The 27,066-nt window shown below is 41.9% G+C and overlaps 1 protein-coding gene across 3 annotated transcripts in view; it reads left to right on the forward strand.

Moving 5' to 3' along the window:
• The first annotated feature begins 1,162 nt into the window (after nucleotides 1–1,162).
• Nucleotides 1,163–27,066, forward strand: part of LOC135551728 (zinc finger transcription factor Trps1-like) — a 213,732-nt gene continuing 187,828 nt past the window's right edge. The window contains exons 1-2 of one of the 3 annotated variants that reach the window (XM_064982924.1): nucleotides 1,163–1,477; nucleotides 8,883–9,175. In XM_064982924.1, the coding sequence (XP_064838996.1) occupies nucleotides 9,163–9,175 (13 nt within the window). In that variant the 5' untranslated portion in view covers nucleotides 1,163–1,477; nucleotides 8,883–9,162. Of the gene's footprint in view, nucleotides 1,478–1,659; nucleotides 1,775–8,882; nucleotides 9,176–27,066 lie in introns of those variants that run through there. The other 2 variants (XM_064982925.1, XM_064982926.1) reach the window with 2 other exon arrangements.

Below are 27,066 nucleotides of genomic sequence, written 5' to 3' on the forward strand. Positions count from 1 at the left end.
CTCTAGCACTGAGATGCAGTGTCTTAGACCACTACACCACTCAGGAGCCCCTGTAGGGGGTGTGGAAACCCTGTTCACTGGAACACATCAGATTGATTTATCATGTGGTTTTAATGAAGAGGCAATAAGAGGGGCTATATTTAAGCAATAAGGCCCTATGGGGTGTCATATAAGGCCAATATACCACAGCTAAGGGCTGTTCTTATGCATGACGCAACACAGTGTGCCTGGATACAGCCCTTAGCGATGCTTTATTGGTCTTACACCACAAACCTCGAGGTGCCTTATTGCCATTATGAACGGGTTAACAATGGTGTTAGAGAAGTAAACAAGTAGTTTTGCGTCATACCCGTGGTATATTGTCTAATATACCACAGCTTTCAGTCAATCAGCATTCGGGGCTTGAACTACCCCGATTATAATAGTATTTATATTTATTTAAAGTGTGGCGTGTTGTGTGCATGTAGAGGCTTAAACCCACGGCACGTACGAGCTCCTTTTACTTTGAAGAGAAAGTCACATGTTTCGCCCTGTAAACCTTTTGGTTTTGTGATCGTGTTAACTCTTCACTTCTAGTCGTGTTAACATTATGAGTATAGAGGGTGCAATATAGAGCCTATAAGCTTTGCCTTCTAGAATCTTGAACACTTTGTTTTTTACCCTGCTGCTACTCGCTGTTTATCCATGCAGTCACTTTACCCCCACCTACATGTACAAATGACCTCGACTAACCTGTACCCCCACACACTGACTTGGAATTGTGAGGATTTTTAGACGTAAGAAAATATGTCTATCATCGAAGAGTGATATAGTATACCAACATAGTATACCCATAACATAACTCACAAATAGCCAAGTCTAATGAACATATCATATTTTGTATTAGACATTGGATAAAATAAAATTGAGAGATTACCATCTGTGTAAGTTACCTTAATGTCTGGAACATACTTGGACTCACACTAAGCCAAACACATACAATCACAGAATCATATATGATGAATATTAGATCATTTCAGATAAAGTGGATAAACGGTTCACTTGTTATTATTGCGTTATAGTTTGCGGCTGGTTAGTGAGGAGCAGGGATGCTTCTGTCCCTTTAAGAACGAGCGGTCTGGGGTGGTGCTTTCCTCCGCAAGGGCTTCTTGATATTAATAGTGTTGGTGTCTTGAAACTGACGTAATGCTTTGAGTCTGAGGTCCTGTCAAGCGATAACATTTCTGATAAAGACCTGAGATCACTGCAAACTAATCCTCCTTTTTCCCATCCAGACTCAGGCGTTTTAAATATTATACACAGTCACCCTGATTCCACGTGCACAGGCGAGATTTGAAATCGTGTATCCCCTGTAACAAAAAAATGTATAATAGCCTACCCCGAGATCAACAAACAAACAACACAAAGACGGTTCATGGCTTACGCCAAAGCTCCACCATCTTTTAGACTGCAAAGACTATTGCAATTTAATCAACAGGTAAGGACAAACTGAATCAATGCACGTTACTAGCACAGAGGCGAGCAATTAGATGTGAATCTACAGTAGTACCAGAATGCTGCTTGCTTTTAGCGAATGTTATGTAAGAGCTCAGGGATTTTCATGAATCAGTTGTGAGCTACTTTGCTGTGAAAAAAAAACCCCAGCAGTGCTTCTCGGATTTCACATGGCATTTAGGTTTTGTTGGGTCAAACGCATGAGAAATTGAAATTGGCTACTTGCTAGAAGCAGAGGGGGTCACGTATTGAGAAGGAAGAATAACATGAGTTGCAGTAGGTTTGTAGCTTTACTTTCTCCTTGCCGTTTCATTTAATCATTTGATTTCAGGGTGTTGTAGCGTTCGTTTAATTATTGTAAAAGCGCGACGCATTCTAGATAGGTGTTGGGGACAGAATAGCGCTATCTTCTTGAGAATATCTACTTTTATGTCTGCACACACACACACACACACACACACACACACACACACACACACACTGATACTATGAGGATTTCATTTGGCGCATCGTGTGTTTCTGTTTTCATTGTTCGTAAAGAGAGCGCATGGCAGAGGTTATATTAAGTTACAATGTAGCCTAATTGATTGGATTTCTGAAACTTTTGTATTTATTTCGTAGTGTAATGTTGAAGTTGAATGATACATGTCGAGAACTGAACAACGTTTAACACTCAATTTGTAAAACTTTCCGTAACTGTGATGTTCGTCAAAGATAAGAAAACGCGTAGGCATGGCAACACACTTGGGTCTGGAGAATATGTCAACTAACTACAATGAATGAGGCACTGCTAGGTTAGTTAAATTGCAAATTAAAGATATTTCACCAGTAACCCATTTTCTAAACTTTCCACATTGCATTCGTATGCGGTCTAATTTCTACGTTTTTGGTTGTTAGAATGTCCCAAGTCGTGTTGTGATTTTGTTACAAACAAGTGTAACAAAGTGCTGGGAACTTTATCAATGACGGATCCGTTCATTATTCAAAAGTCATTATAAACTCGGTGGTTCGAGCCCTGAATGCTGATTGGCTGACAGCCGTGGTATATCAGACCGTATACCACAGGTATGACAAAACATATATGTTTACTGCTCTAATTACGGTGGTAATCACTTTATAATAGCAATAAGGCACCTCAGGTGTTTGCGCTATATGGCTTATATACCACTGCCCAGGGCTGTATATAGGCACTCCGCGTTGCGTCGAGCTGTAGAGCAGCCCTTAGTTGTGGTACATTGGCCATATACCACACCTCCTCTGGTCTTATTGCTGAAGTATAGCAGGCCACTTGGAAAAGTGAGTCATTTCCATATTCCAATCCATGTGGAGGGGATTAGGCTAAATCTCAAACAAGATGACATTGAGGTGTGTGTGAGTGTGTGTGTGAGAGTGTGTGCGAGTGTGTGTGTGCGTGCGTGTGTGTGAGTGTGCGTGTGCGAGTGTGTGTGTGAGTGTGTGTGTGAGAGTGTGTGCGAGTGTGTGTGTGCGTGCGTGTGTGTGAGTGTGCGTGTGCGAGTGTGTGTGTGAGAGTGTGTGTGTGTGTGAGTGTGTGTGTGAGAGTGTGTGTGTGTGTGTGAGTGTGCGTGTGCGTGTGTGTGTGTGTGTGTGTGTGTGTGTGTGTGTGTGTGTGTGTGTCTGGGGAACTCATAACGTTTAGACTAGCATGACTGTGGGGAACTCATAACGTTTAGACTAGCATGACTGTGGGGAACTCATAACGTTTAGACTAGCATGACTGTGGGGAACTCATAACGTTTAGACTAGCATGACTGTGGGGAACTCATAACGTTTAGACTAGCATGACTGTGGGGAACTCATAACGTTTAGACTAGCATGACTGTGGGGAACTCATAACGTTTAGACTAGCATGACTGGGCATCTAAATGAAGCAGCTCACTTTGCAGAAACTTAACTTAGCTTTTCATAATGTTGTCATAAAGTGTTATAAAGATAATATATTTCTACCATTGTGATACCTGCTTCGTTGCTTTAGTGAGGAGGTGAGGTAGTTTGGTTTGCTACTCAGCTGTTGGGGCAAAGTGCTGCTTTCAGAGGCATGTAAAACTGTCTTACTAGTAGTGCAGAACAGTTACACTATACCCTCGGTGTGTGTATGAACTTGATAGATACATTGTAACCATGGACATTGTAGCAAATAACACCCTAAAGGTCTGGCCTTTTTCAAGGTATAACGTTTTAGCCTGTGTTTCTGTCGATCTAAACTTACTATTTTTCAGTTTGTAAGAAAATATATTTATTTTATCTGAACACAACTCTAAATCACCAACTTTTCAGCTTCTCTTAGACTTGGTTTGTAGTTACGTTGTTATGACAATTTTTTATTTTTCACGACACAAAATGATCATGTTGGCTCCAGTAGATGCTTCGTTACTCTTTCCCGTAAACTGTGAAACCAACCAACCAGCCTCCACGGCAACATACGTCAGGAAAAGTCACAGATTCTGTCTATGAAAGCCCTCTTGTCAGTGAACGTTCTCTAATGACGTGGCCAAAGCAAATAAAGGCTTTCCATCATTCGAGGAGGGTAGAGAGTTAAAACATAGTCTCAACAATGTATAACAACAGGCTATTCATTGACTGTATTGGCTACCCGTATGTCTTATGTACCAAATATTTATGTTGTGCATATGAATAACAACTTAATAGTGATAACACACACATGCATAAATTGTATTTATTATACATAATATACATCAAAATATCTGGCCGCTAAAAAAGATCCACTTCTCAAAGTCAACTTTGTCCTCACTGTAGCCGTGTACCTACTACCGAATCTGCCGTGTACCTACTACCGAATCTGCCGTGTACCTACTACCGAATCTGCCGTGTACCTACTACCGAATCTGCCGTGTACCTACTACCGAATCTGCCGTGTACCTACTACCGAATCTGCCGTGTACCTACTACCGAATCTGCCGTGTACCTACTACCGAATCTGGCGTGTACCTACTACCGAATCTGCCGTGTACCTACTACCGAATCTGCCGTGTACCTACTACCGAATCTGCCGTGTACCTACTACCGAATCTGCCGTGTACCTACTACCGAATCCGAATGATACACAATGCACTTCACAAATCCTCAATTAAGTTTTACACTGTGAAATGTTTTGTCACAATAATCCACGGATGTGCGAAGCCACTCGTTAGTCTCATTTTCTAAGACAATTTTAGTTTGGCTTTTTAGTAATTAGCAAATTATGGAAAAACAAAAGACGTAACATCAGTATTCTGTTGTGTTTACTACTCTATACAAGGACGGCTTCTTTCAAAACGGAGAGAAAGGATCCACATAGTCAGTTTGATAAGAGCTGTGTGAAGTCTCTGCTGAATTGCGGTAGGTATATTTGAAGTGTAAATTGTTTCCCCATCTGTGAGTTCTTTGGAGAGGGGGGGGGGGCTGCAGGAAAACAGCAATGTATAGGGAAGGAGCTTTATGGCTGATGGATGGATTTGAGTCTCGTCGTCGGTAGGAGAAAGCAGCAACGGGTGGTTTTGTGTTTGTTGTACATGGCTTTAGAGTTTTGCACAACTTCTTCTATTCCGAATTGCTGTGAGGCCAGCCTCTCACTTCGCAGTGTATCTTTGTACCAAATTCCACATATTTTGAAGCCTCATGAAATAAAACAGTTATGTAAAATATAAACACATCCATGTCTCCCTGAGAAACTTAACTAGAGCAGATTAAACACATCCATGTCTCCCTGAGAAACTTAACTAGAGCAGATTAAACACATCCATGTCTCCCTGAGAAACTTAACTAGAGCAGATTAAACACATCCATGTCTCCCTGAGAAACTTAACTAGAGCAGATTAAACACATCCATGTCTCCCTGAGAAACTTAACTAGAGCAGATTAAACACATCCATGTCTCCCTGAGAAACTTAACTAGAGCAGATTAAACACATCCATGTCTCCCTGAGAAATTTAACTAGAGCAGATTAAACACATCCATGTCTCCCTGAGAAACTTAACTAGAGCAGATTAAACACATCCATGTCTCCCTGAGAAACTTAACTAGAGCAGATTAAACACATCCATGTCTCCCTGAGAAACTTAACTAGAGCAGATTAAACACATCCATGTCTCCCTGAGAAACTTAACTAGAGCAGATTAAACACATCCATGTCTCCCTGAGAAACTTAACTAGAGCAGATTAAACACATCCATGTCTCCCTGAAGAATTGTAGACGTCGACAATCCTAATGTAATTTGAGACGTAGGCTATTACAGAAATGAGGTCAAATTGTGATACGTTTATTGATGAAGATTTAGATTTGTTTTGTCGACTCAGGTACCCTTCATTACCAAACAGCAATGTTTTGCATTTTTCTGGAGGCGGTTGTATCTCAGTGAAAACACATTGAAATCGAAAATTATCCTTAGACATACTGTATAATATCTGTATAGTCATTTCTGACCGTTGTCTAGGAAACCCCCCTAATATCCATTCACTTAAATAGACAAGAGTACAGGCCTGCTCACATATATTTTCTCACTTTGAGTGTTGTTTTTGCTTTTAAAACAAAAAGCGCCCTATGGATGTCCCGTTCTGACCTTTATTTCCTTTGTTTTGTCTTTGTTTTAGTATGGTCAGGGCGTGAGTTGGGGTGGGCAGTCTATGTGTGTTTTTCTATGTTTTTCCATTTCTACGTTTGGCCTGATATGGTTCTCAATCAGAGGCAGCTGTTTATCGTTGTCCCTGATTGAGAACCATATTTAGGTAGCCTGGGTTTCACTGTTGGTTTGTGGGTGTTTGTTTCCGTGTGAGTGTTTTGTCGCCACATGGTCCTGTTTCGGTTGGGTTATTTCACATATTCCTTTATTGTTTTTGTATTTGTTAGTGTTCAGTGCTTTTCTTATTAAAATGGTCATGAACACTTACCACGCCGCATCTTGGTCCGATCCTTACTCCTCCTCAGACGAAGAGGAGGAAATCTGCCGTTACAATGGAACACACTGGTCTACTGTGCCTTTAAATATTCAGTTTAATGCTTTTGCAAGTGACTAGACACCTTCTCTGGTGGTTTGATACATGTAACCAGGAGAGGCAGGAAACTTAGGATTTTCTTTAACTGTCTGACACAATTCATATGTTTACTTTGAGAGGATGGACAGCAGTAATTGGTAGCGTTAGAAACGTGTAATAACACCACAGAATCACCTTGGCAAACAAATATACTGAACAAAAATATAAACGCAACATGGAACAATTTTTAAGATTTTACCGCGCTACAGTTCATATAAGGAAATCAGTTAATCATCTCTGTGCATTCAAATTGTCATCGATAAAATGCTATTGTGTTTGTTGCCCGTAGCTTATACCTGCCCATACCATAACTCCACTGCTACCATGGGGCACTCTGTTCACAACGTTGACATCAGCAAACCGCTCACCCACGCCACCCCATACATGTGGTCTGCAGGCCGGTTGGACGTATTGCCAATTTCTCTAGAAATTTCTCAATTTCTCTTATGGTAGAGAAATTAACATACAATTCTCTGGCCACAGCTCTGGTGGACATTCCTGCAGTCAGCATGCCAATTGCACGCTCCCTCAAAACTTGAGGCTCACTAACAGGGATGTAAACACATTTCTGCACAAAATTTGAGAAAAAATACGCTTTTGTGCATATGAAACATTTCTGGGATCTTTTATTTCAGCTCATGAGACCAACATGTGACTTGTTGCGTTTATATTTTTGTTCAGTATAGTTTTTTTCCAGGTTTGTGTGGAAATAGGTCCAGGGTTAGAGTAGCCTATAATTGTTGTTTATACAGCTTATTATTTTCTTTTGGTTTGTTTTAAAAAGTCTGTCCCACTGTCAGTTGCTGATCCAATACCTGTTATAGTTATTTTATTTCACACAACTGTTGCATTTAACAGAAACATTCATATATTCTGAACAACAGGCTCTTAAAGGGATATAAAGTGGGCCTTGTTCTTGAGGCTAATAGGGATCTGTGATTTATTTATTGAACCTTTATTTAACTAGGCGAGTCAGTTAAGAGCAAATTCTTATTTACAATGATGCCCTATCCCGGCCAAACCCTAACCTGGATGACGCGGGGCCAATTGTGCTCTGCCCTATGGGACTCCCAATCACGGCTGTTTGTGATACAGCCAGGAATTGAACCAGGGTCTGTAGTGACCCCTTTAGCACTGAGATACAGTACCTTAGACCGCTGCGCCACTTGGGAAGCCCCCTGAATGTGTTCACCTGTTAAAGCAAGTCAGTATTTGAACAACTGCTTGTTGTACCTCCTCCAGTCATATGGATGGGGGTGGCTTGTACTGGGCTCTGTATGCAGCAGTGGCCTATGGTGTGGTTTGGGAAGGTGTAGTGACGTGGGCCTAGACACTTTCTGATTTATATTAGGGATAAATCAAGAGGCCTACGTTTCCAGACCTGCTGTCTGTGTCTGGTAGACATTTCTTGTAGGTTTAGATCAGGATTTGCCCTTTATCACATAAGAATCCGTACCTCTTTTCTACACCAGACTTAGAAATTGTGTTTGTGTGAGTTTGTGTTTTATCTTAGGACTTCCATAATGCACTTTGGGCTAGCCAGCTTAGAAATTCCCTTAACCATCACTCAGACACAGATAAACCTATTGATTAGGAGCAGAGTATGCAAAAAAATGTGGTTATCTCCTCTCCTCTCCTCTCCTCTCCTCTCCTCTCCTCTCCTCTCCTCTCCTCTCCTCTCCTCTCCTCTCCTCTCCTCTCCTCTCCTCTCCTCCTCTTTAGAACTCAGATGAGTCAGTTTAGCCTCTGTGTTCATGATCTGTCTATCAGGGTGTGTTCATTATTTCCTCCACTATTGTTCAGTGTCTTTCTACTGTAGTGGGCACGGCATAGGCCATTTACATCTCAGACAGGTTGGACAGGATGAGTCGTCGAGAAGAGTTGGAGAAAATAGTGTTCCTGGGGAAGGTTTGTTTTCCTGTATCCAATTTGGTTTGCCAGAGGGTCTACCGTTAGAGCTCCTACTCATTCATGAGACCGACAGCCAGGAAGTTTGATGATGCCTTGCACAGGACTGACTCTGATTTGTAATGACCGCGTCATTAATTGTGTTTTTACTGATCATTGTTCTCTCTCTCTTGAAATCACATGGAAGGCAAAATGTCGGTCAGTATGGCCTTCATACGTTTTATGACTTTTTATAACTATTGTTATAGATATCTTTATAGCTATTGTTTTGAGACAAATTTAGAGGTTTACTTGCATGTTTAATGTGCATTTGTGGGATACATGTTAAGGTACATGTAGACTTTAAAGAATATATTGTGTTGATTTCACTTTTTTTGTGCTTCCATGATTTTTACGTGTTTTCTTTTTTTTTCATGGGGTGTGATTGCAGAGAGAGAAGCGTTGTGATGTGTGCTGCAGTGGAACCCAGGACTGCTATGACCTGTGACCTCTGAAGACACAAGTGGAAGAAGAGAGACAACTTTTACAAACTTCAGAAAGACCCTGCCGCCAACATCAACAAGACCAAAGAAAAGACAATGGAATAAATGAATCTCCAGCATGGATGTGGGATTAAGGATACCTCAGTCAAGAAGCAGGGACCCTGGATGTTGATCCTACTCTGATAATCTTTCTCCCTGTGGAATCTGTGCTGGTAATGCGCTAACCCAATGCTCAGCAGAGGTATGATCTCTCTTGTTGTAGGCCTCAATATACAAAGATTAGGCTTAGAAACATGTGAATATTGTTTATTTTCACGTAATTTGAAATGGTTTCAAGTCAGCCGAAACCCAAATTGAATAGGCCCGAAGTTATTAAAGATTGTAAACGCTTTTTTTTCAATCTTTTTCGAAAACCGAGTCACAAGGTTCTCAAAATAATTTTATTGAACTGTAGCTTAATCCTCGTTGTTGTGGAGTTGTTTTGTTCGTCTCCTTTTTAGCAGTTTTATGTTCTTAGCTGTGGTTTATTCCAGCATTTTGATCTGGTGTTGAAGGCAGTACCATCTGTATTTGTAGAGCTTATTATGTGGAATGTTGTCTGTATTGACTTAATGTTTCGACCTCCCCCTGGACCACACACATGCTCATGGTACGTCCTCCGTTCACTCTGCTCTTGTCGAGATGGGTCAACTGACACTTTTATTGTCTGTATCTTTATGATCTGATCGTTTAAAAAACGTTCCAGGAGGTTGTTGCTATAAAGTAGGTTTCTACAGTGTTGTTACAGCTTAGTCATATCTAATGTTTTTTCATACTGAGACACAGTTACTGGCAGTACATATAGACAACAGTATTTCATGTTATTGACAAATGTAACAGGACTCATACCTAATGTTTTTTCATACTGAGACACAGTTACTGGCAGTACATATAGACAACAGTATTTCATGTTATTGACAGATGTAACAGGACTCATACCTAATGTTTATTCATACTGAGACACAGTTACTGGCAGTACATATAGACAACAGTATTTCATGTTATTGACAGATGTAACAGGACTCATACCTAATGTTTTTTCATACTGAGACACAGTTACTGGCAGTACATATAGACAACAGTATTTCATGTTATTGACAAATGTAACAGGACTCATACCTAATGTTTTTTCATACTGAGACACAGTTACTGGCAGTACATATAGACAACAGTATTTCATGTTATTGACAAATGTAACAGGACTCATACCTAATGTTTTTTCATACTGAGACACAGTTACTGGCAGTACATATAGACAACAGTATTTCATGTTATTGACAAATGTAACAGGAGTCATATCTAATGTTTATTCATACTGAGACACAGTTACTGGCAGTACATATAGACAACAGTATTTCATGTTATTGACAAATGTAACAGGACTCATACCTAATGTTTATTCATACTGAGACACAGTTACTGGCAGTACATATAGACAACAGTATTTCATGTTATTGACAAATGTAACAGGAGTCATATCTAATGTTTATTCATACTGAGACACAGTTACTGGCAGTACATATAGACAACAGTATTTCATGTTATTGACAAATGTAACAGGACTCATACCTAATGTTTATTCATACTGAGACACACAGTTACTGGCAGTACATATAGACAACAGTATTTCATGTTATTGACAGATGTAACAGGACTCATACCTAATGTTTATTCATACTGAGACACAGTTACTGGCAGTACATATAGACAACAGTATTTCATGTTATTGACAGATGTAACAGGACTCATACCTAATGTTTATTCATACTGAGACACAGTTACTGGCAGTACATATAGACAACAGTATTTCATGTTATTGACAGATGTAACAGGACTCATACCTAATGTTTATTCATACTGAGACACAGTTACTGGCAGTACATATAGACAACAGTATTTCATGTTATTGACAGATGTAACAGGACTCATACCTAATGTTTATTCATACTGAGACACAGTTACTGGCAGTACATATAGACAACAGTATTTCATGTTATTGACAGATGTAACAGGACTCATACCTGAAGTTAATTTCACATACCGAGACACAAAGTTTCAGGTGATTTTGCAGGGTAGGAAGGACAACGTTGCAGTTGATTTTGCAGGGTAGGAAGGACAACGTTGCAGGTGATTTTGCAGGGTAGGAAGGACAACGTTGCAGGTGATTTTGCAGGGTAGGAAGGACAACGTTGCAGGTGATTTTGCAGGGTAGGAAGGACAACGTTGCAGGTGATTTTGCAGGGTAGGAAGGACAACGTTGCAGGTGATTTTGCAGGGTAGGAAGGACAACGTTGCAGGTGATTTTGCAGGGTAGGAAGGACAACGTTGCAGGTGATTTTGCAGGGTAGGAAGGACAACGTTGCAGGTGATTTTGCAGGGTAGAAAGGACAACGTTGCAGGTGATTTTGCAGGGTAGGAAGGACAACGTTGCAGGTGATTTTGCAGGGTAGGAAGGACAACGTTTCAGGTGATTTTGCAGGGTAGGAAGGACAATGTTTCAGGTGATTTTGCAGGGTAGAAAGGACAACGTTGCAGGTGATTTTGCAGGGTAGAAAGGACAACGTTGCAGGTGATTTTGCAGGGTAGGTAGTAGTAAGTTACTGGCAGTATGTATTGCTTGTATAGCCTAGAACAATATTGCATGGTATTGACAGATGCAACAGGAGTGCTGCTTTGCCTTTGCCATGAACTGCTGAGGAATAATTCATTATGAAGATAGATGAGTCTAATTAGATGTGAACCAACACCTGTCATCTTTCTTAACATATCAATTTGCCTCCCATGAAACAGTGTCCTTATTTATACTTGTATTTTGGTCAATGCTAGCATTGCCATCAAGTGACAGGTTATCACTCTTGATAAGGACACTACAATATTTCAACATTTATGGTAATTAATCAATAACTGCGGTGCTTGTTTTTTTGTCACAAGGACTGTCATTTATGCTGTTTCTTTCTAAATCCTCAGTGTCAGTACAAGTGTTGTGCCCTTTGCTGTGCATTGCACTATGGCATTGAAGAGCAATGAGCACAGAAATCTAATACTCTCATTAAGTTTGGAAAGTGTCCACACAGCTGGCGGTTTGGACTTCTTAACAGTAGGTGACCTTAAGTGACGTATCTCAAAATGTGTGTCATAGTTGATAATGTTCTCTTCATCCAGATCCAAATATTAAACGGGATAATTAACAGCTATTACGAGAAAATGTATTTGTTAGCGCTGCAGAAACGTTTTCTCCTGACTGTCTAGCGATTTCAGTAGATTTGTATAATGTTTAATATATTCTCTCTTATCCCATCCAGACTACTCAAAACAGAAAATGTGTCTGTACTTGAGAAATAACATTACCTCTGTGTTATAATGGGCTTAACTTAAAGCTTTCAGTTGGTTCTTAGAGCTTTCAGTTGGTTCTTAAAGATTTCAGTTGGTTCTTAGAGCTTTCAGTTGGTTCTTAAAGATTTCAGTTGGTTCTTAAGGCTTTCAGTTGGTTCTTAAAGCTTTCAGTTGGTTCTTAAAGCTTTCAGTTGGTTCTTAGAGCTTTCAGTTGGTTCTTAAAACTTTTAGTTGGCTCTTAGAGCTTTCAGTTGGTTCTTAGAGCTTTCAGTTGGTTCTTAGAGCTTTCAATTGGTTCTTAGAGCCTTCAGTTGGTTCTTAGAGCTTTCAGTTGGTTCTTAGAGCTTTCAGTTGGTTCTTAAAACTTTCAGTTGGTTCTTAGAGCTTTCAGTTGGTTCTTAGAGCTTTCAGTTGGTTCTTAGAGCTTTCAGTTGGTTCTTAAAGCTTTCAATTGGTTCTTAAAGCTTTCAGTTGTGCTTCATAGAGACAGCTGAGCTATTATTAACAACCAAGTGTTTTCGAGTGTTATTCTCATGATCAGCTCAGCCATAGAAAACATAGGCCCAAAGAAGGAAAACACAAGATTGTTTTGAATACTTATTTTTTTGTGTGTTATTTATCCCATCCTACGTTTACCTTGGTAGATGTTTGTAAAAAAATGATTGGCTTGCGTCTAGATGTTAGACTACAGTACATGACCTGTATGTGGGACATCAGGTCCATCAGTGGATTTATTTAACATGTTACCTGAGCTGATTCAGAGTACTGAGTGTGAAGTCATTATCCTGATAGATGTCTGGTAGCGCCGTCTGCTAAGACAGTTTGCTCATAGTTCAATAATTGTGAGTTCTAATTTACAATATTAATTTAGTGCCCACACACTTTTAATTGAAAAGTGAAAGCCTAGCTGTGAAGGGGGGTCGCCCTGGTAGTAGTTGTAGGTTTTTATACAGTATCCAAGAACAATCTGTGAGTTACATTGACCACAGGAGAGCTACATGGTAAATACTGCAATATGGGTTGGATTGAATTGAGCTCCTAATTTTCATTTTCAAGGTGATGATTGCACTTTTCTTCCCAATACTGCCCACATTTAAACATTTTGTTTGCATCCCATGGGGGATTCAGCCTTACACTGCAAGTGGCAATAGATGTCAGGAACTCATTGTCTTACCACTGTGAGCTAACTATCCAGAGCCGTATTTGCTTGTGATGCACATCATTTTATTATCAGAGTGTGCCAGTGGACTTCTGGAATATATGCTTTAGTGAAAAAGTGTTGGGATCAGGTATAGCTACGTTTACCCACCCCCTACAATGAATATTTATGAGCAAGTTCCCCCACCCACAACTGCACACCTGAATGCATTTTTAAAACATTTTTATTGAATGGGTTGGACAAAGGCTGAAATTGGGGTTGTTACCTTTGAAAATACTCCAAACTAGAAGGTGGTAGTAGCATCGCTTGCTAATGCATATCCATGCATATTGCTTAGGTGGGATAAGAGATTCCAAGCTATTTGCGCTAATGTTTGGTATTTTGTAGAACTTCGTTGTTGTACCTTGCCAGTGTCGTGTGCATTGTGTCTGTGCACTGAGCTAGCTACCATCTCATAGCCTACATTGCATATGAAGTGTGACTGACTCATCCATAGATGTTCTATCTTTCACCCTTTTTTTGGTTGGCTTCGTGCTCTCTGATTGGCACAAAGTCAAGATGTTGGCCACTGACGAGCATCTCTGTTATAGTCGGTTGGTCACTGCCGGGTCGGTTTGTCACTGCCTTACTGTGATAAGTCTATCTGCAGTATATCTGCCGTCTATCGGCAGTCTACCGGCCGTCTACCGGCGGTCTATCGGCAGTCTACTTGCCGTCTATCGGCAGTCTACCGGCCGTCTACCGGCGGTCTATCGGCAGTCTACCGGCCGTCTATCAGCAGTCTACCGGCGGTCTATCGGCAGTCTACCAGCCGTCTATCGGCAGTCTACTGGCGGTCTATTGGCAGTCTATTGGCAGTGAGATTCTCAGTGTGTTTAATGCCTTAGAGTTGTAGAAGGGGTGGTGTGAACCTGCTCATTAAGGAAGGAAAGGTTGAATGCTGGTGGCTGATTATGCCGTCATCTCCCCCTCATTCTCATGCACCTTATTGCAATAACCCTGAAACCCACTGAACTAATCTAATTAGTTTGAGAACAAGAAATTATCCTGGGTCATTTGCAGAATGCATAAACAAGAGAGCGATTCATTCTCTTGTGGCGTTAAAAAATAAATGGGTAAGTGCAGGCCTGTTGTTTTTAGTGGATTGCTTCCATGAGGTCTGCACCATATGGTGGTGGAAACAAAGCCCCAAAAGGAGCAAAGAGAAAGGGGGACGGCCGCTGCAGTGAAGCTGCAATAACAAAGTGTCTTGAGTCAAACCCCCTTCAATTAAAGGATCTTTTTTTTGCGCGTCTAAATGCAGATGCAAAAATACCAGCCGTAACTAAATGGACCCGACCAACCACATTGTTCACACATAGGAAGAGTCTGGTCAGGATCAGCACCAGAACTGTATTGAGCCGCTGGGCCACAATTCCAAACTGTACATTGTTGAGGAATTCTGCATTGCCAGGCTATTTTTGGTGGGGTTCCATTTCAGGTTGCCAGGTGACAGAGATTGCATTCCTTCCTTGTTACATGACTCCCCATGATCCTCCAGGTATCCTAGTCACAGTATCCTATCCCGCTGGTCACTCCTGGAATGTCATGTGGCCAGTAGTAGCCTGATGTGAAAATGTAACTTGTTAAATACTGACCTGGTGCAGTTGAATGTACGTGTGTCCAAAGACAAGTCTCTTCACTTGCCAAAGCAATTAAGAATCGTAAGAACCACTCTTTCCTGGTGAGGTTTGCTTCCCCAAACCCTCCAAATGATCCCCTCTCAGCCCAACATGATCTTCTCTCCACAGAAAGGCCAATTCACAAGTCTAGGTGTTGCCACAACATGGAGAAGACGAGCATTACGTTTGACAATAGTAAACCTGGTTGAAAAGCCTTCTTCCTTTTGCAAATTGAAGGTTTGGGGTAGAGGAAGCTATTCTGAGTCTCCCAGGGTAGTCTACTGTATGTGTGGCTGCTAAACTCAGAAGCAGTCTGAATCCTCTGTCTTTACATTAGGGGTTATTATCCCTCTGCCTTTACATTAGGGGTTATTATCTCTCTGTCTTTACATTAGGGGTTATTATCTCTCTGTCTTTACATTAGGGGTTATTATCCCTCTGTCTTTACATTAGGGGTTATTATCCCTCTGCCTTTACATTAGGGGTTATTATCCCTCTGCCTTTACATTAGGGGTTATTATCCCTCTGCCTTTACATTAGGGGTTATTATCTCTCTGTCTTTACATTAGGGGTTATTATCACTCTGTCTTTACATTAGGGGTTATTATCCCTCTGTCTTTACATTAGGGGTTATTATCCCTCTGACTTTACATTAGGGGTTATTATCCCTCTGCCTTTACATTAGGGGTTATTATCCCTCTGTCTTTACATTAGGGGTTATTATCCCTCTGCCTTTACATTAGGGGTTATTATCCCTCTGCCTTTACATTAGGGGTTATTATCCCTCTGTCTTTACATTAGGGGTTATTATCCCTCTGCCTTTACATTAGGGGTTATTATCCCTCTGCCTTTACATTAGGGGTTACTATCCCTCTGCCTTTACATTAGGGGTTATTATCCCTCTACCTTTACATTAGGGGTTATTATCCCTCTACCTTTACATTAGGGATTATTATCCCTCTGTCTTTACATTAGGGGTTATTATCCCCTGCCTTTACATTAGGGGTTATTATCCCTCTGCCTTTACATTAGGGGTTATTATCCCTCTGTCTTTACATTAGGGGTTATTATCCCTCTGCCTTTACATTAGGGGTTATTATCCCTCTGCCTTTACATTAGCGGTTATTATCCCTCTGCCTTTACATTAGGGGTTATTATCTCTCTGTCTTTACATTAGGGGTTATTATCCCTCTGCCTTTTTTACATTAGGGGTTATTATCCCTCTGCCTTTACATTAGGGGTTATTATCCCTCTGCCTTTACATTAGGGGTTATTATCCCTCTGTCTTTACATTAGGGGTTATTATCCCTCTGTCTTTACATTAGGGGTTATTATCCCTCTGTCTTTACATTAGGGGTTATTATCCCTCTGCCTTTACATTAGGGGTTATTATCCCTCTGCCTTTACATTAGCGGTTATTATCCCTCTGCCTTTACATTAGGGGTTATTATCTCTCTGTCTTTACATTAGGGGTTATTATCCCTCTGCCTTTACATTAGGGGTTATTATCCCTCTGCCTTTACATTAGGGGTTATTATCCCTCTGCCTTTACATTAGGGGTTATTATCCCTCTGTCTTTACATTAGGGGTTATTATCCCTCTGTCTTTACATTAGGGGTTATTATCCCCCTTCCTTTACATTAGGGGTTATTATCCCTCTCACTTTACATTAGGGGTTATTATCTCTCTGTCTTTACATTAGGGGTTATTATCCCTCTGCCTTTACATTAGGGGTTATTATCCCTCTCCCTTTACATTAGGGGTTATTATCCCTCTGCCTTTACATTAGGGGTTATTATCCCTCTCCCTTTACATTAGGGGTTATTATCCCTCTGTCTTTACATTAGGGGTTATTATCCCTCTGCCTTTACATTAGGGGTTATTATCCCTCTGCCTTTACATTAGGGGTTATTATCCCTCTGCCTTTACATTAGGGGTTATTATCCTCCTGCCTTTACATTAGGGGTTATTATCCCTCTGCCTTTACATTAGGGTTATTATCCCTCTCCCTTTACATTAGGGGTTATTATCCCTCTCCCTTTACATTAGGGGTTATTATCCCTCTGTCTTTACATTAGGGGTTATTATCCCTCTACCTTTACATTAGGGGTTATTATACCTCTGCCTTTACATTAGGGGTTATTATACCTCTGCCTTTACATTAGGGGTTATTATCCCTCTGCCTTTACATTAGGGGTTATTATCCCTCTGCCTTTACATTAGGGGTTATTATCCCTCTGCCTTTACATTAGGGTTTATTATCCCTCTGCCTTTACATTAGGGGTTATTATCTCTCTGTCTTTACATTAGGGGTTATTATCCCTCTGCCTTTACATTAGGGGTTATTATCCCTCTGCCTTTACATTAGGGGTTATTATCCTCCTGCCTTTACATTAGGGGTTATTATCCCTCTGCCTTTACATTAGGGGTTATTATCCCCCTGCCTTTACATTAGGGGTTATTATCCCTCTGCCTTTACATTAGGGGTTATTATCCCTCTGCCTTTACATTAGGGGTTATTATCCCTCTGCCTTTACATTAGGGGTTATTATCCCTCTGCCTTTACATTAGGGGTTATTATCCCTCTGTCTTTACATTAGGGGTTATTATCCCTCTGCCTTTACATCAGGGGTTATTATCCCTCTGCCTTTACATTAGGGGTTATTATCCCTCTGTCTTTACATTAGGGGTTATTATTCCTCTACCTTTACATTAGGGGTTATTATCCCTCTGCCTTTACATTAGGGGTTATTATCCCTCTGCCTTTACATTAGGGGTTATTATCCCTCTGCCTTTACATTAGGGGTTATTATCCCCCTTCCTTTACATTAGGGGTTATTAATCCTCTGCCTTTACATTAGGGGTTATTATCCCTCTGTCTTTACATTAGGGGTTATTATTCCTCTACCTTTACATTAGGGGTTATTATCCCTCTGTCTTTACATTAGGGGTTATTATTCCTCTGCCTTTACATTAGGGGTTATTATTCCTCTACCTTTACATTAGGGGTTATTATCCCTCTGCCTTTACATCAGGGGTTATTATCCCTCTGTCTTTACATTAGGGGTTATTATTCCTCTACCTTTACATTAGGGGTTATTATCCCTCTGCCTTTACATCAGGGGTTATTATCCCTCTGCCTTTACATTAGGGGTTATTATCCCCCTTCCTTTACATTAGGGGTTATTATTCCTCTGCCTTTACATTAGGGGTTATTATCCCTCTGTCTTTACATTAGGGGTTATTATTCCTCTACCTTTACATTAGGGGTTATTATACCTCTGCCTTTACATTAGGGGTTATTATCCCTCTGTCTTTACATTAGGGGTTATTATCCCTCTGCCTTTACATTAGGGGTTATTATCCCTCTGCCTTTACATTAGGGGTTATTATCCCTCTGTCTTTACATTAGGGGTTATTATCCCTCTGCCTTTACATTAGCGGTTATTATCCCTCTGCCTTTACATTAGGGGTTATAGTAGTTTAGGGGTTATTATTCCTCTGCCTTTACATTAGGGGTTATTATCCCTCTACCTTTACATTAGGGGTTATTTTCCCTCTGCCTTTACATTAGGGGTTATTATCCCTCTGTCTTTACATTAGCGGTTATTATCCCTCTGTCTTTACATTAGGGGTTATTATCCCTCTGTCTTTACATTAGGGGTTATTATCCCTCTACCTTTACATTAGGGGTTATTTTCCCTCTGCCTTTACATTAGGGGTTATTATCCCTCTGCCTTTACATTAGGGGTTATTATCCCTCTGCCTTTACATTAGGGGTTATTATCCCTCTGCCTTTACATTAGGGGTTATTATTCCTCTGCCGTTACATTAGGGGTTATTATCCCTCTACCTTTACATTAGGGGTTATTATCCCTCTGCCTTTACATTAGCGGTTATTATCCCTCTGTCTTTACATTAGCGGTTATTATCCCTCTGTCTTTACATTAGGGGTTATTATCCCTCTGTCTTTACATTAGGGGTTATTATCCCTCTACCTTTACATTAGGGGTTATTTTCCCTCTGCCTTTACATTAGGTGTTATTATCCCTCTACCTTTACATTAGGTGTTATTATCCCTCTGCCTTTACATTAGGGGTTATTATCCCTCTGCCTTTACATTAGGGGTTATTATCCCTCTGCCTTTACATTAGGGGTTATTATCCCTCTGTCTTTACATTAGGGGTTATTATCCTCTGCCTTTACATCAGGGGTTATTATCCCTCTGTCTTTACATTAGGGGTTATTATCCCTCTGCCTTTACATTAGGGGTTATTATTCCTCTACCTTTACATTAGGGGTTATTATCCCTCTGTCTTTACATTAGGGGTTATTATCCCTCTGCCTTTACATCAGGGGTTATTATCCCTCTGCCTTTACATTAGGGGTTATTATCCCCCTTCCTTTACATTAGGGGTTATTATTCCTCTGCCTTTACATTAGGGGTTATTATCCCTCTGTCTTTACATTAGGGGTTATTATTCCTCTACCTTTACATTAGGGGTTATTATCCCTCTGCCTTTACATTAGGGGTTATTATCCCTCTGCCTTTACATTAGGGGTTATTATTCCTCTACCTTTACATTAGGGGTTATTATCCCTCTGCCTTTACATCAGGGGTTATTATCCCTCTGTCTTTACATTAGGGGTTATTATCCCTCTGTCTTTACATTAGGGGTTATTATCCCTCTGCCTTTACATAAGGGGTTATTATCCCTCTGCCTTTACATTAGGGGTTATTATCCCCCTTCCTTTACATTAGGGGTTATTATTCCTCTGCCTTTACATTAGGGGTTATTATCCCTCTGTCTTTACATTAGGGGTTATTATTCCTCTACCTTTACATTAGGGGTTATTATACCTCTGCCTTTACATTAGGGGTTATTATCCCTCTGTCTTTACATTAGGGATTATTATCCCTCTGTCTTTACATTAGGGTTATTATCCCTCTGCCTTTACATTAGGGGTTATTATCCCTCTGCCTTTACATTAAGGGTTATATCCCTCTGCCTTTACATTAGCGGTTATTATCCTTCTGCCTTTACATTAGGGGTTATTATCCCTCTGCCTTTACATTAGGGGTTATTATTCCTCTGCCGTTACATTAGGGGTTATTATTCCTCTACCTTTACATTAGGGGTTATTATCCCTCTGCCTTTACATTAGCGGTTATTATCCCTCTGTCTTTACATTAGGGGTTATTATCCCTCTGTCTTTACATTAGGGGTTATTATCCCTCTACCTTTACATTAGGGGTTATTTTCCCTCTGCCTTTACATTAGGGGTTATTATCCCTCTGCCTTTACATTAGGGGTTATTTTCCCTCTGCCTTTACATTAGGGGTTATTATCCCTCTACCTTTACATTAGGGGTTATTTTCCCTCTGTCTTTACATTAGGGGTTATTATCCCTCTGTCTTTACATTAGGGGTTATTATCCCTCTGTCTTTACATTAGGGGTTATTATCCCTCTGTCTTTACATTAGGGGTTATTATCCCTCTGTCTTTACATTAGGGGTTATTATCCCTCTGTCTTTACATTAGGGGTTATTATCCCTCTGTCTTTACATTAGGGGTTATTATCCCTCTACCTTTACATTAGGGGTTATTTTCCCTCTGCCTTTACATTAGGGGTTATTATCCCTCTACCTTTACATTAGGGGTTATTTTCCCTCTGCCTTTACATTAGGGGTCACAGATACCTGAACCCCTGAACTGCATTAGGTGGTAGAGACCGATTATGTTCTATATTTCTCTGCCTCAAACTACACCACATTACCAAAAGTCTGTGGACACCTGCACATCAAACATCTAATTCCAAAATGATGGCCATTAATATGGTGTTGGTCCCCCTTTGTTGCTATAACAGCCTCCACCCTTCTGAGAAGGCTTTCCACTAGATGTTGGAACATTGCTGAGGCGACTTGCTTTCATTCAGCCACAAGAGCATTAGTGAGGTTGGGCACTGATGTTGGGCGATAAGACCTGGCTCGCAGTTGGTGTTTCAATTCTTCCCAAAGGTCTTTGACGGGGTTGAGGTCAGGTCTCTGTGCAGGCCAGTCAAATTCTTCCTCACCAGTCTCGACAAAACATTTCTGCTTGGACCTCGCTTTGGGCACTGTCATGCTGAAACAGGAAAGGGTTCTACCAAAACGGTTGACATAAAGTTGCCATAAAGTTTAGAATGTCATTGTATGCATTAAGATTTCCCTTCACTGGAACTAAGGGGCCTAGACGAACCACAAAAACAACCCCAGACCGTTATTCCTCCTCCACCAAACTTTACAGTTGGCACTATGCATTCGGGCAGCATTCTCCTGTCATCTGCCAAACCCAGATGTTGAAATGCTGGGCGGCATGTAGCTTAGTGGTTAGAGCGTTGGGCAAGTAACCAAAAGGTTGCTGGATCGAATTCCCGAGCTGACAAGGTATAAATCTATCGTTCTGCCCCTGAACAAGGCAGTTAACCCACTGCTGTTGCAACTGAGGACAGATGATTTTTATGCACTTCAGCACTCCCGTTCTGTGAGTTTGTGTGACCCACCACTTCGTGGCTGAGCCGCTGTTGCTCCTAGACATTTCCACTTCACAATAACAGCACTTACATTTGACCAGGGCAGAAATTTGGCGAACTGACATGTTGGATCCTATGACGGTGCCACGTTTAATGTCACTGAGCTCTTTAGTAAGGCCATTCTACTGGCAGTGTTTGTCTATGGCGATTGCATGTCAGTGTGCTCTATTTTATACACCTGTCGGCAATGGGTGTGGCTGAAATAGCCTAATCCACTAATTGCAAGGGGTGTCCACATACTCCTGTATATATATTAAAAATAAACTGTAGTAGTTTATATAGCAGACCTGTAGTAGTTTATAGAGAAGACCTGTAGTCGTTTATATAGCAGACCTGTAGTAGTTTATATAGCAGACCTGTAGTAGTTTATATAGCAGACCTGTAGTAGTTTATATAGCAGACCTGTAGTAGTTTATATAGCAGACCTGTAGTAGTTTATATAGCAGACCTGTAGTAGTTTATAGAGCAGACCTGTAGTAGTTTATATAGCAGACCTGTAGTAGTTTATATAGCAGACCTGTAGTAGTTTATATAGCAGACCTGTAGTAGTTTATAGAGAAGACCTGTAGTCGTTTATATAGCAGACCTGTAGTAGTTTATATAGCAGACCTGTAGTAGTTTATAGAGCAGACCTGTAGTAGTTTATATAGCATACCTGTAGTAGTTTATAGAGCAGACCTGTAGTAGTTTATATAGCAGACCTGTAGTAGTTTATATAGCAGACCTGTAGTAGTTTATAGAGAAGACCTGTAGTCGTTTATATAGCAGACCTGTAGTAGTTTATATAGCAGACGTGTAGTAGTTTATAGAGCAGACCTGTAGTAGTTTATATAGCAGACCTGTAGTAGTTTATAGAGCAGACCTGTAGTAGTTTATATAGCAGACCTGTAGTAGATTATATAGCAGACCTGTAGTAGTTTATAGATTTGATACTAATATAGAGCAGACCTGTAGTATATTAATACTAATATAGAGCAGACCTGTAGTATATTAACACTAATATAGAGCAGACCTGTAGTATATTAACACTAATATAGAGCAGACCTGTAGTATATTAACACTAATATAGAGCAGACCTGTAGTATATTAACACTAATATAGAGCAGACCTGTAGTATATTAACACTAATATAGAGCAGACCTGTAGTATATTAACACTAATATAGAGCAGACCTGTAGTATATTAACACTAATATAGAGCAGACCTGTAGTATATTAACACTAATATAGAGCAGACCTGTAGTATATTAACACTAATATAGAGCAGACCTGTAGTATATTAACACTAATATAGAGCAGACCTGTAGTATATTAACACTAATATAGAGCAGACCTGTAGTATATTAACACTAATATAGAGCAGACCTGTGACAATTGAATACTAATATAGAGCAGACCTGTGGTAATTTATTGCTAGTATAGAGCAGACCTTTAGTAGTTTAATGCTGGGCTTCAGGCAGCAGAGGAGATGGTCCTCTTGCCTCAACAGACCCTACAGAGAAACCTCCAAGCCCCTTTCTCCTCTCTCCTCTCTCTCTCCTCCCTCTCTCCTCTCTCCCAGCATGAACCCTGCTCTGGTTGCTGTCGGTTTCCTGTCATAAGAGACATACGGTTGGTAGCTCAATCTCTCCCACCCCCAGCGCTGGTACCATCCCATAACTCTTCAGGCATTCCTGTGGACCAGACAGAGACTGGGTCTGCAGTCGCTCCACCAAACCCTCTCAGCACCTATTATGGTCAACAGGCCGGGGTCGCTGTCAGGCCTGCCGCGTTTTGATTCACCGTCTACCCCGGATTCCTCCTGCCTGCGTCTGTTTTCACCATGTTCTTAACGTCCTAGATAGGAGATAAAATATCCATAAACAGCACTTGAAAGAAAATGTAAATATTTATAGATTTCCTGCGAGACTTATCTGATATTGTTCTTATTCGTACGTCTAGGAGTTGACAAAAAGTTGCCTGGGACAAGCCACAACTCAACCCAAGACCCTTTTTGTACAGGGAGCCTGAACTGAAGATTTAAGTAGACAGTTGGCCCTGTAGATGAGGAGCCTGAACTGAAGATTTAAGTGGACAGTTGGCCCTGTAGATGAGGAGCCTGAACTGAAGATTTAAGTGGACAGTTGGCCCTGTAGATGAGGAGCCTGAACTGAAGATTTAAGTGGACAGTTGGCCCTGTAGATGAGGAGCCTCAACTGAAGATTTAAGTGGACAGTTGGCCCTGTAGATGAGGAGCCTGAACTGAAGATTTAAGTGGACAGTTGGCCCTGTAGATGAGGAGCCTGAACTGAAGATTTAAGTGGACAGTTGGCCCTGTAGATGAGGAGCCTGAACTGAAGATTTAAGTGGACAGTTGGCCCTGTAGATGAGGAGCCTGAACTGAAGATTTAAGTGGACAGTTGGCCCTGTAGATGAGGAGCAAGGAACTGACACCGGGGTTGGAAGGAATTCCAAGACCATACAAATCTCTACAAGACATTCCCACCTGTCTGTTCAACGCAGCCACACCCCCGCCACACCCCCAGCCCCAGCCAACTGCTGTATGGGGAGAGACTGGGAGGGAAGCAGCTAACTGCTGTATGGAGAGAGACTGGGAGGGAAGCAGCTAACTGCTCTATGGAGAGAGACTGGGAGGGAAGCAGCTAACTGCTCTATGGAGAGAGACTGGGAGGGAAGCAGCTAACTGCTCTATGGAGAGAGACTGGGAGGGAAGTAGCTAACTGCTGTATGGAGAGAGACTGGGAGGGAAGCAAATAACTAATGTATGGAGAGAGACTGGGAGGGAAGCAGCTAACTGGTCTATGGAGAGAGACTGGGAGGAAGCAGCTAACTGCTGTATGGAGAGAGACTGGGAGGGAAGCAAATAACTGGTCTATGGAGAGAGACTGGGAGGGAAGTAGCTAACTGCTGTATGGAGAGAGACTGGGAGGAAGCAAATAACTGGTCTATGGAGAGAGACTGGGAGGGAAGCAGCTAACTGCTCTATGGAGAGAGACTGGGAGGGAAGTAGCTAACTGGTCTATGGAGAGAGACTGGGAGGGAAGCAGCTAACTGCTCTATGGAGAGAGACTGGGAGGAAGCAGCTAACTGGTCTATGGAGAGAGACTGGGAGGGAAGCAGCTAACTGCTCTATGGAGAGAGACTGGGAGGGAAGTAGCTAACTGGTCTATGGAGAGAGACTGGGAGGGAAGTAGCTAACTGCTGTATGGAGAGAGACTGGGAGGGAAGCAAATAACTGGTCTATGGAGAGAGACTGGGAGGAAGCAGCTAACTGCTCTATGGAGAGAGACTGGGAGGAAGCAGCTAACTGGTCTATGGAGAGAGACTGGGAGGAAGCAGCTAACTGCTCTATGGAGAGACTGGGAGGGAAGCAGCTAACTGCTCTATGGAGAGAGACTGGGAGGAAGCAGCTAACTGGTCTATGGAGAGAGACTGGGAGGGAAGTAGCTAACTGCTGTATGGAGAGAGACTGGGAGGAAGCAGCTAACTGCTCTATGGAGAGAGACTGGGAGGAAGCAGCTAACTGGTCTATGGAGAGAGACTGGGAGGGAAGCAGCTAACTGCTGTATGGAGAGAGACTGGGAGGGAAGCAGCTAACTGCTCTATGGAGAGAGACTGGGAGGGAAGCAGCTAACTGCTGTATGGAGAGAGACTGGAAGGGAAGCAGCTAACTGCTGTATGGAGAGAGACTGGGAGGGAAGCAGCTAACTGCTGTATGGAGAGAGACTGGGAGGGAAGCAGCTAACTGCTGTATGGAGAGAGACTGGAAGGGAAGCAGCTAACTGCTGTATGGAGAGAGACTGGGAGGGAAGCAGCTAACTGCTCTATGGAGAGAGACTGGGAGGGAAGCAGCTAACTGCTGTATGGAGAGAGACTGGGAGGGAAGCAGCTAACTGCTGTATGGAGAGAGACTGGGAGGGAAGCAGCTAACTGCTGTATGGAGAGAGGCAGAAAGACTGGCAGGGGGCAGCCCTTTTTGGGGGGGCAGAGAGGCTGGGACAGGGTCAGCTTTCTGTTTTGGGGGGGCAGAGAGACTGGGACAGGGTCAGCTTTCTGTTTGGGGGGCAGAGAGACTATGACAGGGTCAGCTTTCTGTTTGGGGGGCAGAGAGGCTATGACAGGGTCAGCTTTCTGTTTGGGAGGCAGAGAGGCTATGACAGGGTCAGCTTTCTGTTTGGGGGGCAGAGAGGCTATGACAGGGTCAGCTTTCTGTTTGGGGGGCAGAGAGGCTATGACAGGGTCAGCTTTCTGTTTGGGGGGCAGAGAGGCTATGACAGGGTCAGCTTTCTGTTTGGGGGGCAGAGAGACTGGGACAGGGTCAGCTTTCTGTTTGGGGGGGCAGAGAGACTGGGACAGGGTCAGCTTTCTGTTTGGGGGGCAGAGAGACTGGGACAGGGTCAGCTTTCTGTTTGGGGGGCAGAGAGACTGGGACAGGGTCAGCTTTCTGTTTGGGGGGCAGAGAGGCTATGACAGGGTCAGCTTTCTGTTTGGGGGGCAGAGAGGCTATGACAGGGTCAGCTTTCTGTTTGGGGGGCAGAGAGGCTATGACAGGGTCAGCTTTCTGTTTGGGGGGCAGAGAGGCTGGCAGGGAAGCAGCTCTGTTTGCGAGACAGGAGAACACTTTTATGGTGCTGCCACTCCTCTCATATTGATGAGTCAGTGCATGCCCGGAGCCTAGAGAGAGGAGAGTGGTAATGAGAGAAAGAGAGAGGAGAGACACACACCCTTGCATACACACCCCAGACACCAGTGTTTATGTAATGCTAGAGTTAAGCGATAAGGCCAGACGAGGTGTGGTTTGGTATATGATATTAGGTTAAATAAAGAATATGGACAATATACCATGAATAAGGACTATTCCTATGCACAACGCAACCCATAGTATACAGTTTGATACACCACGGCTTTCAGCCAATCAGCATTCAGGGCTCGAACCACCTGGTTTATGAAAGCAAATAATCCTGTTTTGTCTTGAGAGATTGTGTCTTAAATCACATGCAGACGTAAACAGACCTCAGTATTTTGAAAACGTTCCGTCTGTATATTTATGAGGGTCTCCTGTGTTGCCAGTAAGGTGATCTCTTCGGGACATCAGCCCTCAAGTCCAGATCACCTGCTCACCTCTTGTGGACTATAGGTTAGCTGGAAATGGGAGTCAGGTGTAAGAGGAAAGGGAATCTACAGCGTAGCCAATGAAGACAGTATGAGCCTCCCTTCCTGTTCATTACCCCTGGGATGGTGTGAAGTTTAGGGTGTAATATTTGTGGTGCTTCTGTAGTCATCCATTCAGACCGAAACACTAATGTGTACTTAATACAGTCACAGCCATGTCTGTCTGTCTGTCTCACAGCCATGTCTGTGTCTGTCT

The sequence above is a fragment of the Oncorhynchus masou genome, chromosome 13 (assembly GCF_036934945.1).
Source record: "Oncorhynchus masou masou isolate Uvic2021 chromosome 13, UVic_Omas_1.1, whole genome shotgun sequence".
NCBI classification, from domain to species: domain Eukaryota; kingdom Metazoa; phylum Chordata; class Actinopteri; order Salmoniformes; family Salmonidae; genus Oncorhynchus; species Oncorhynchus masou.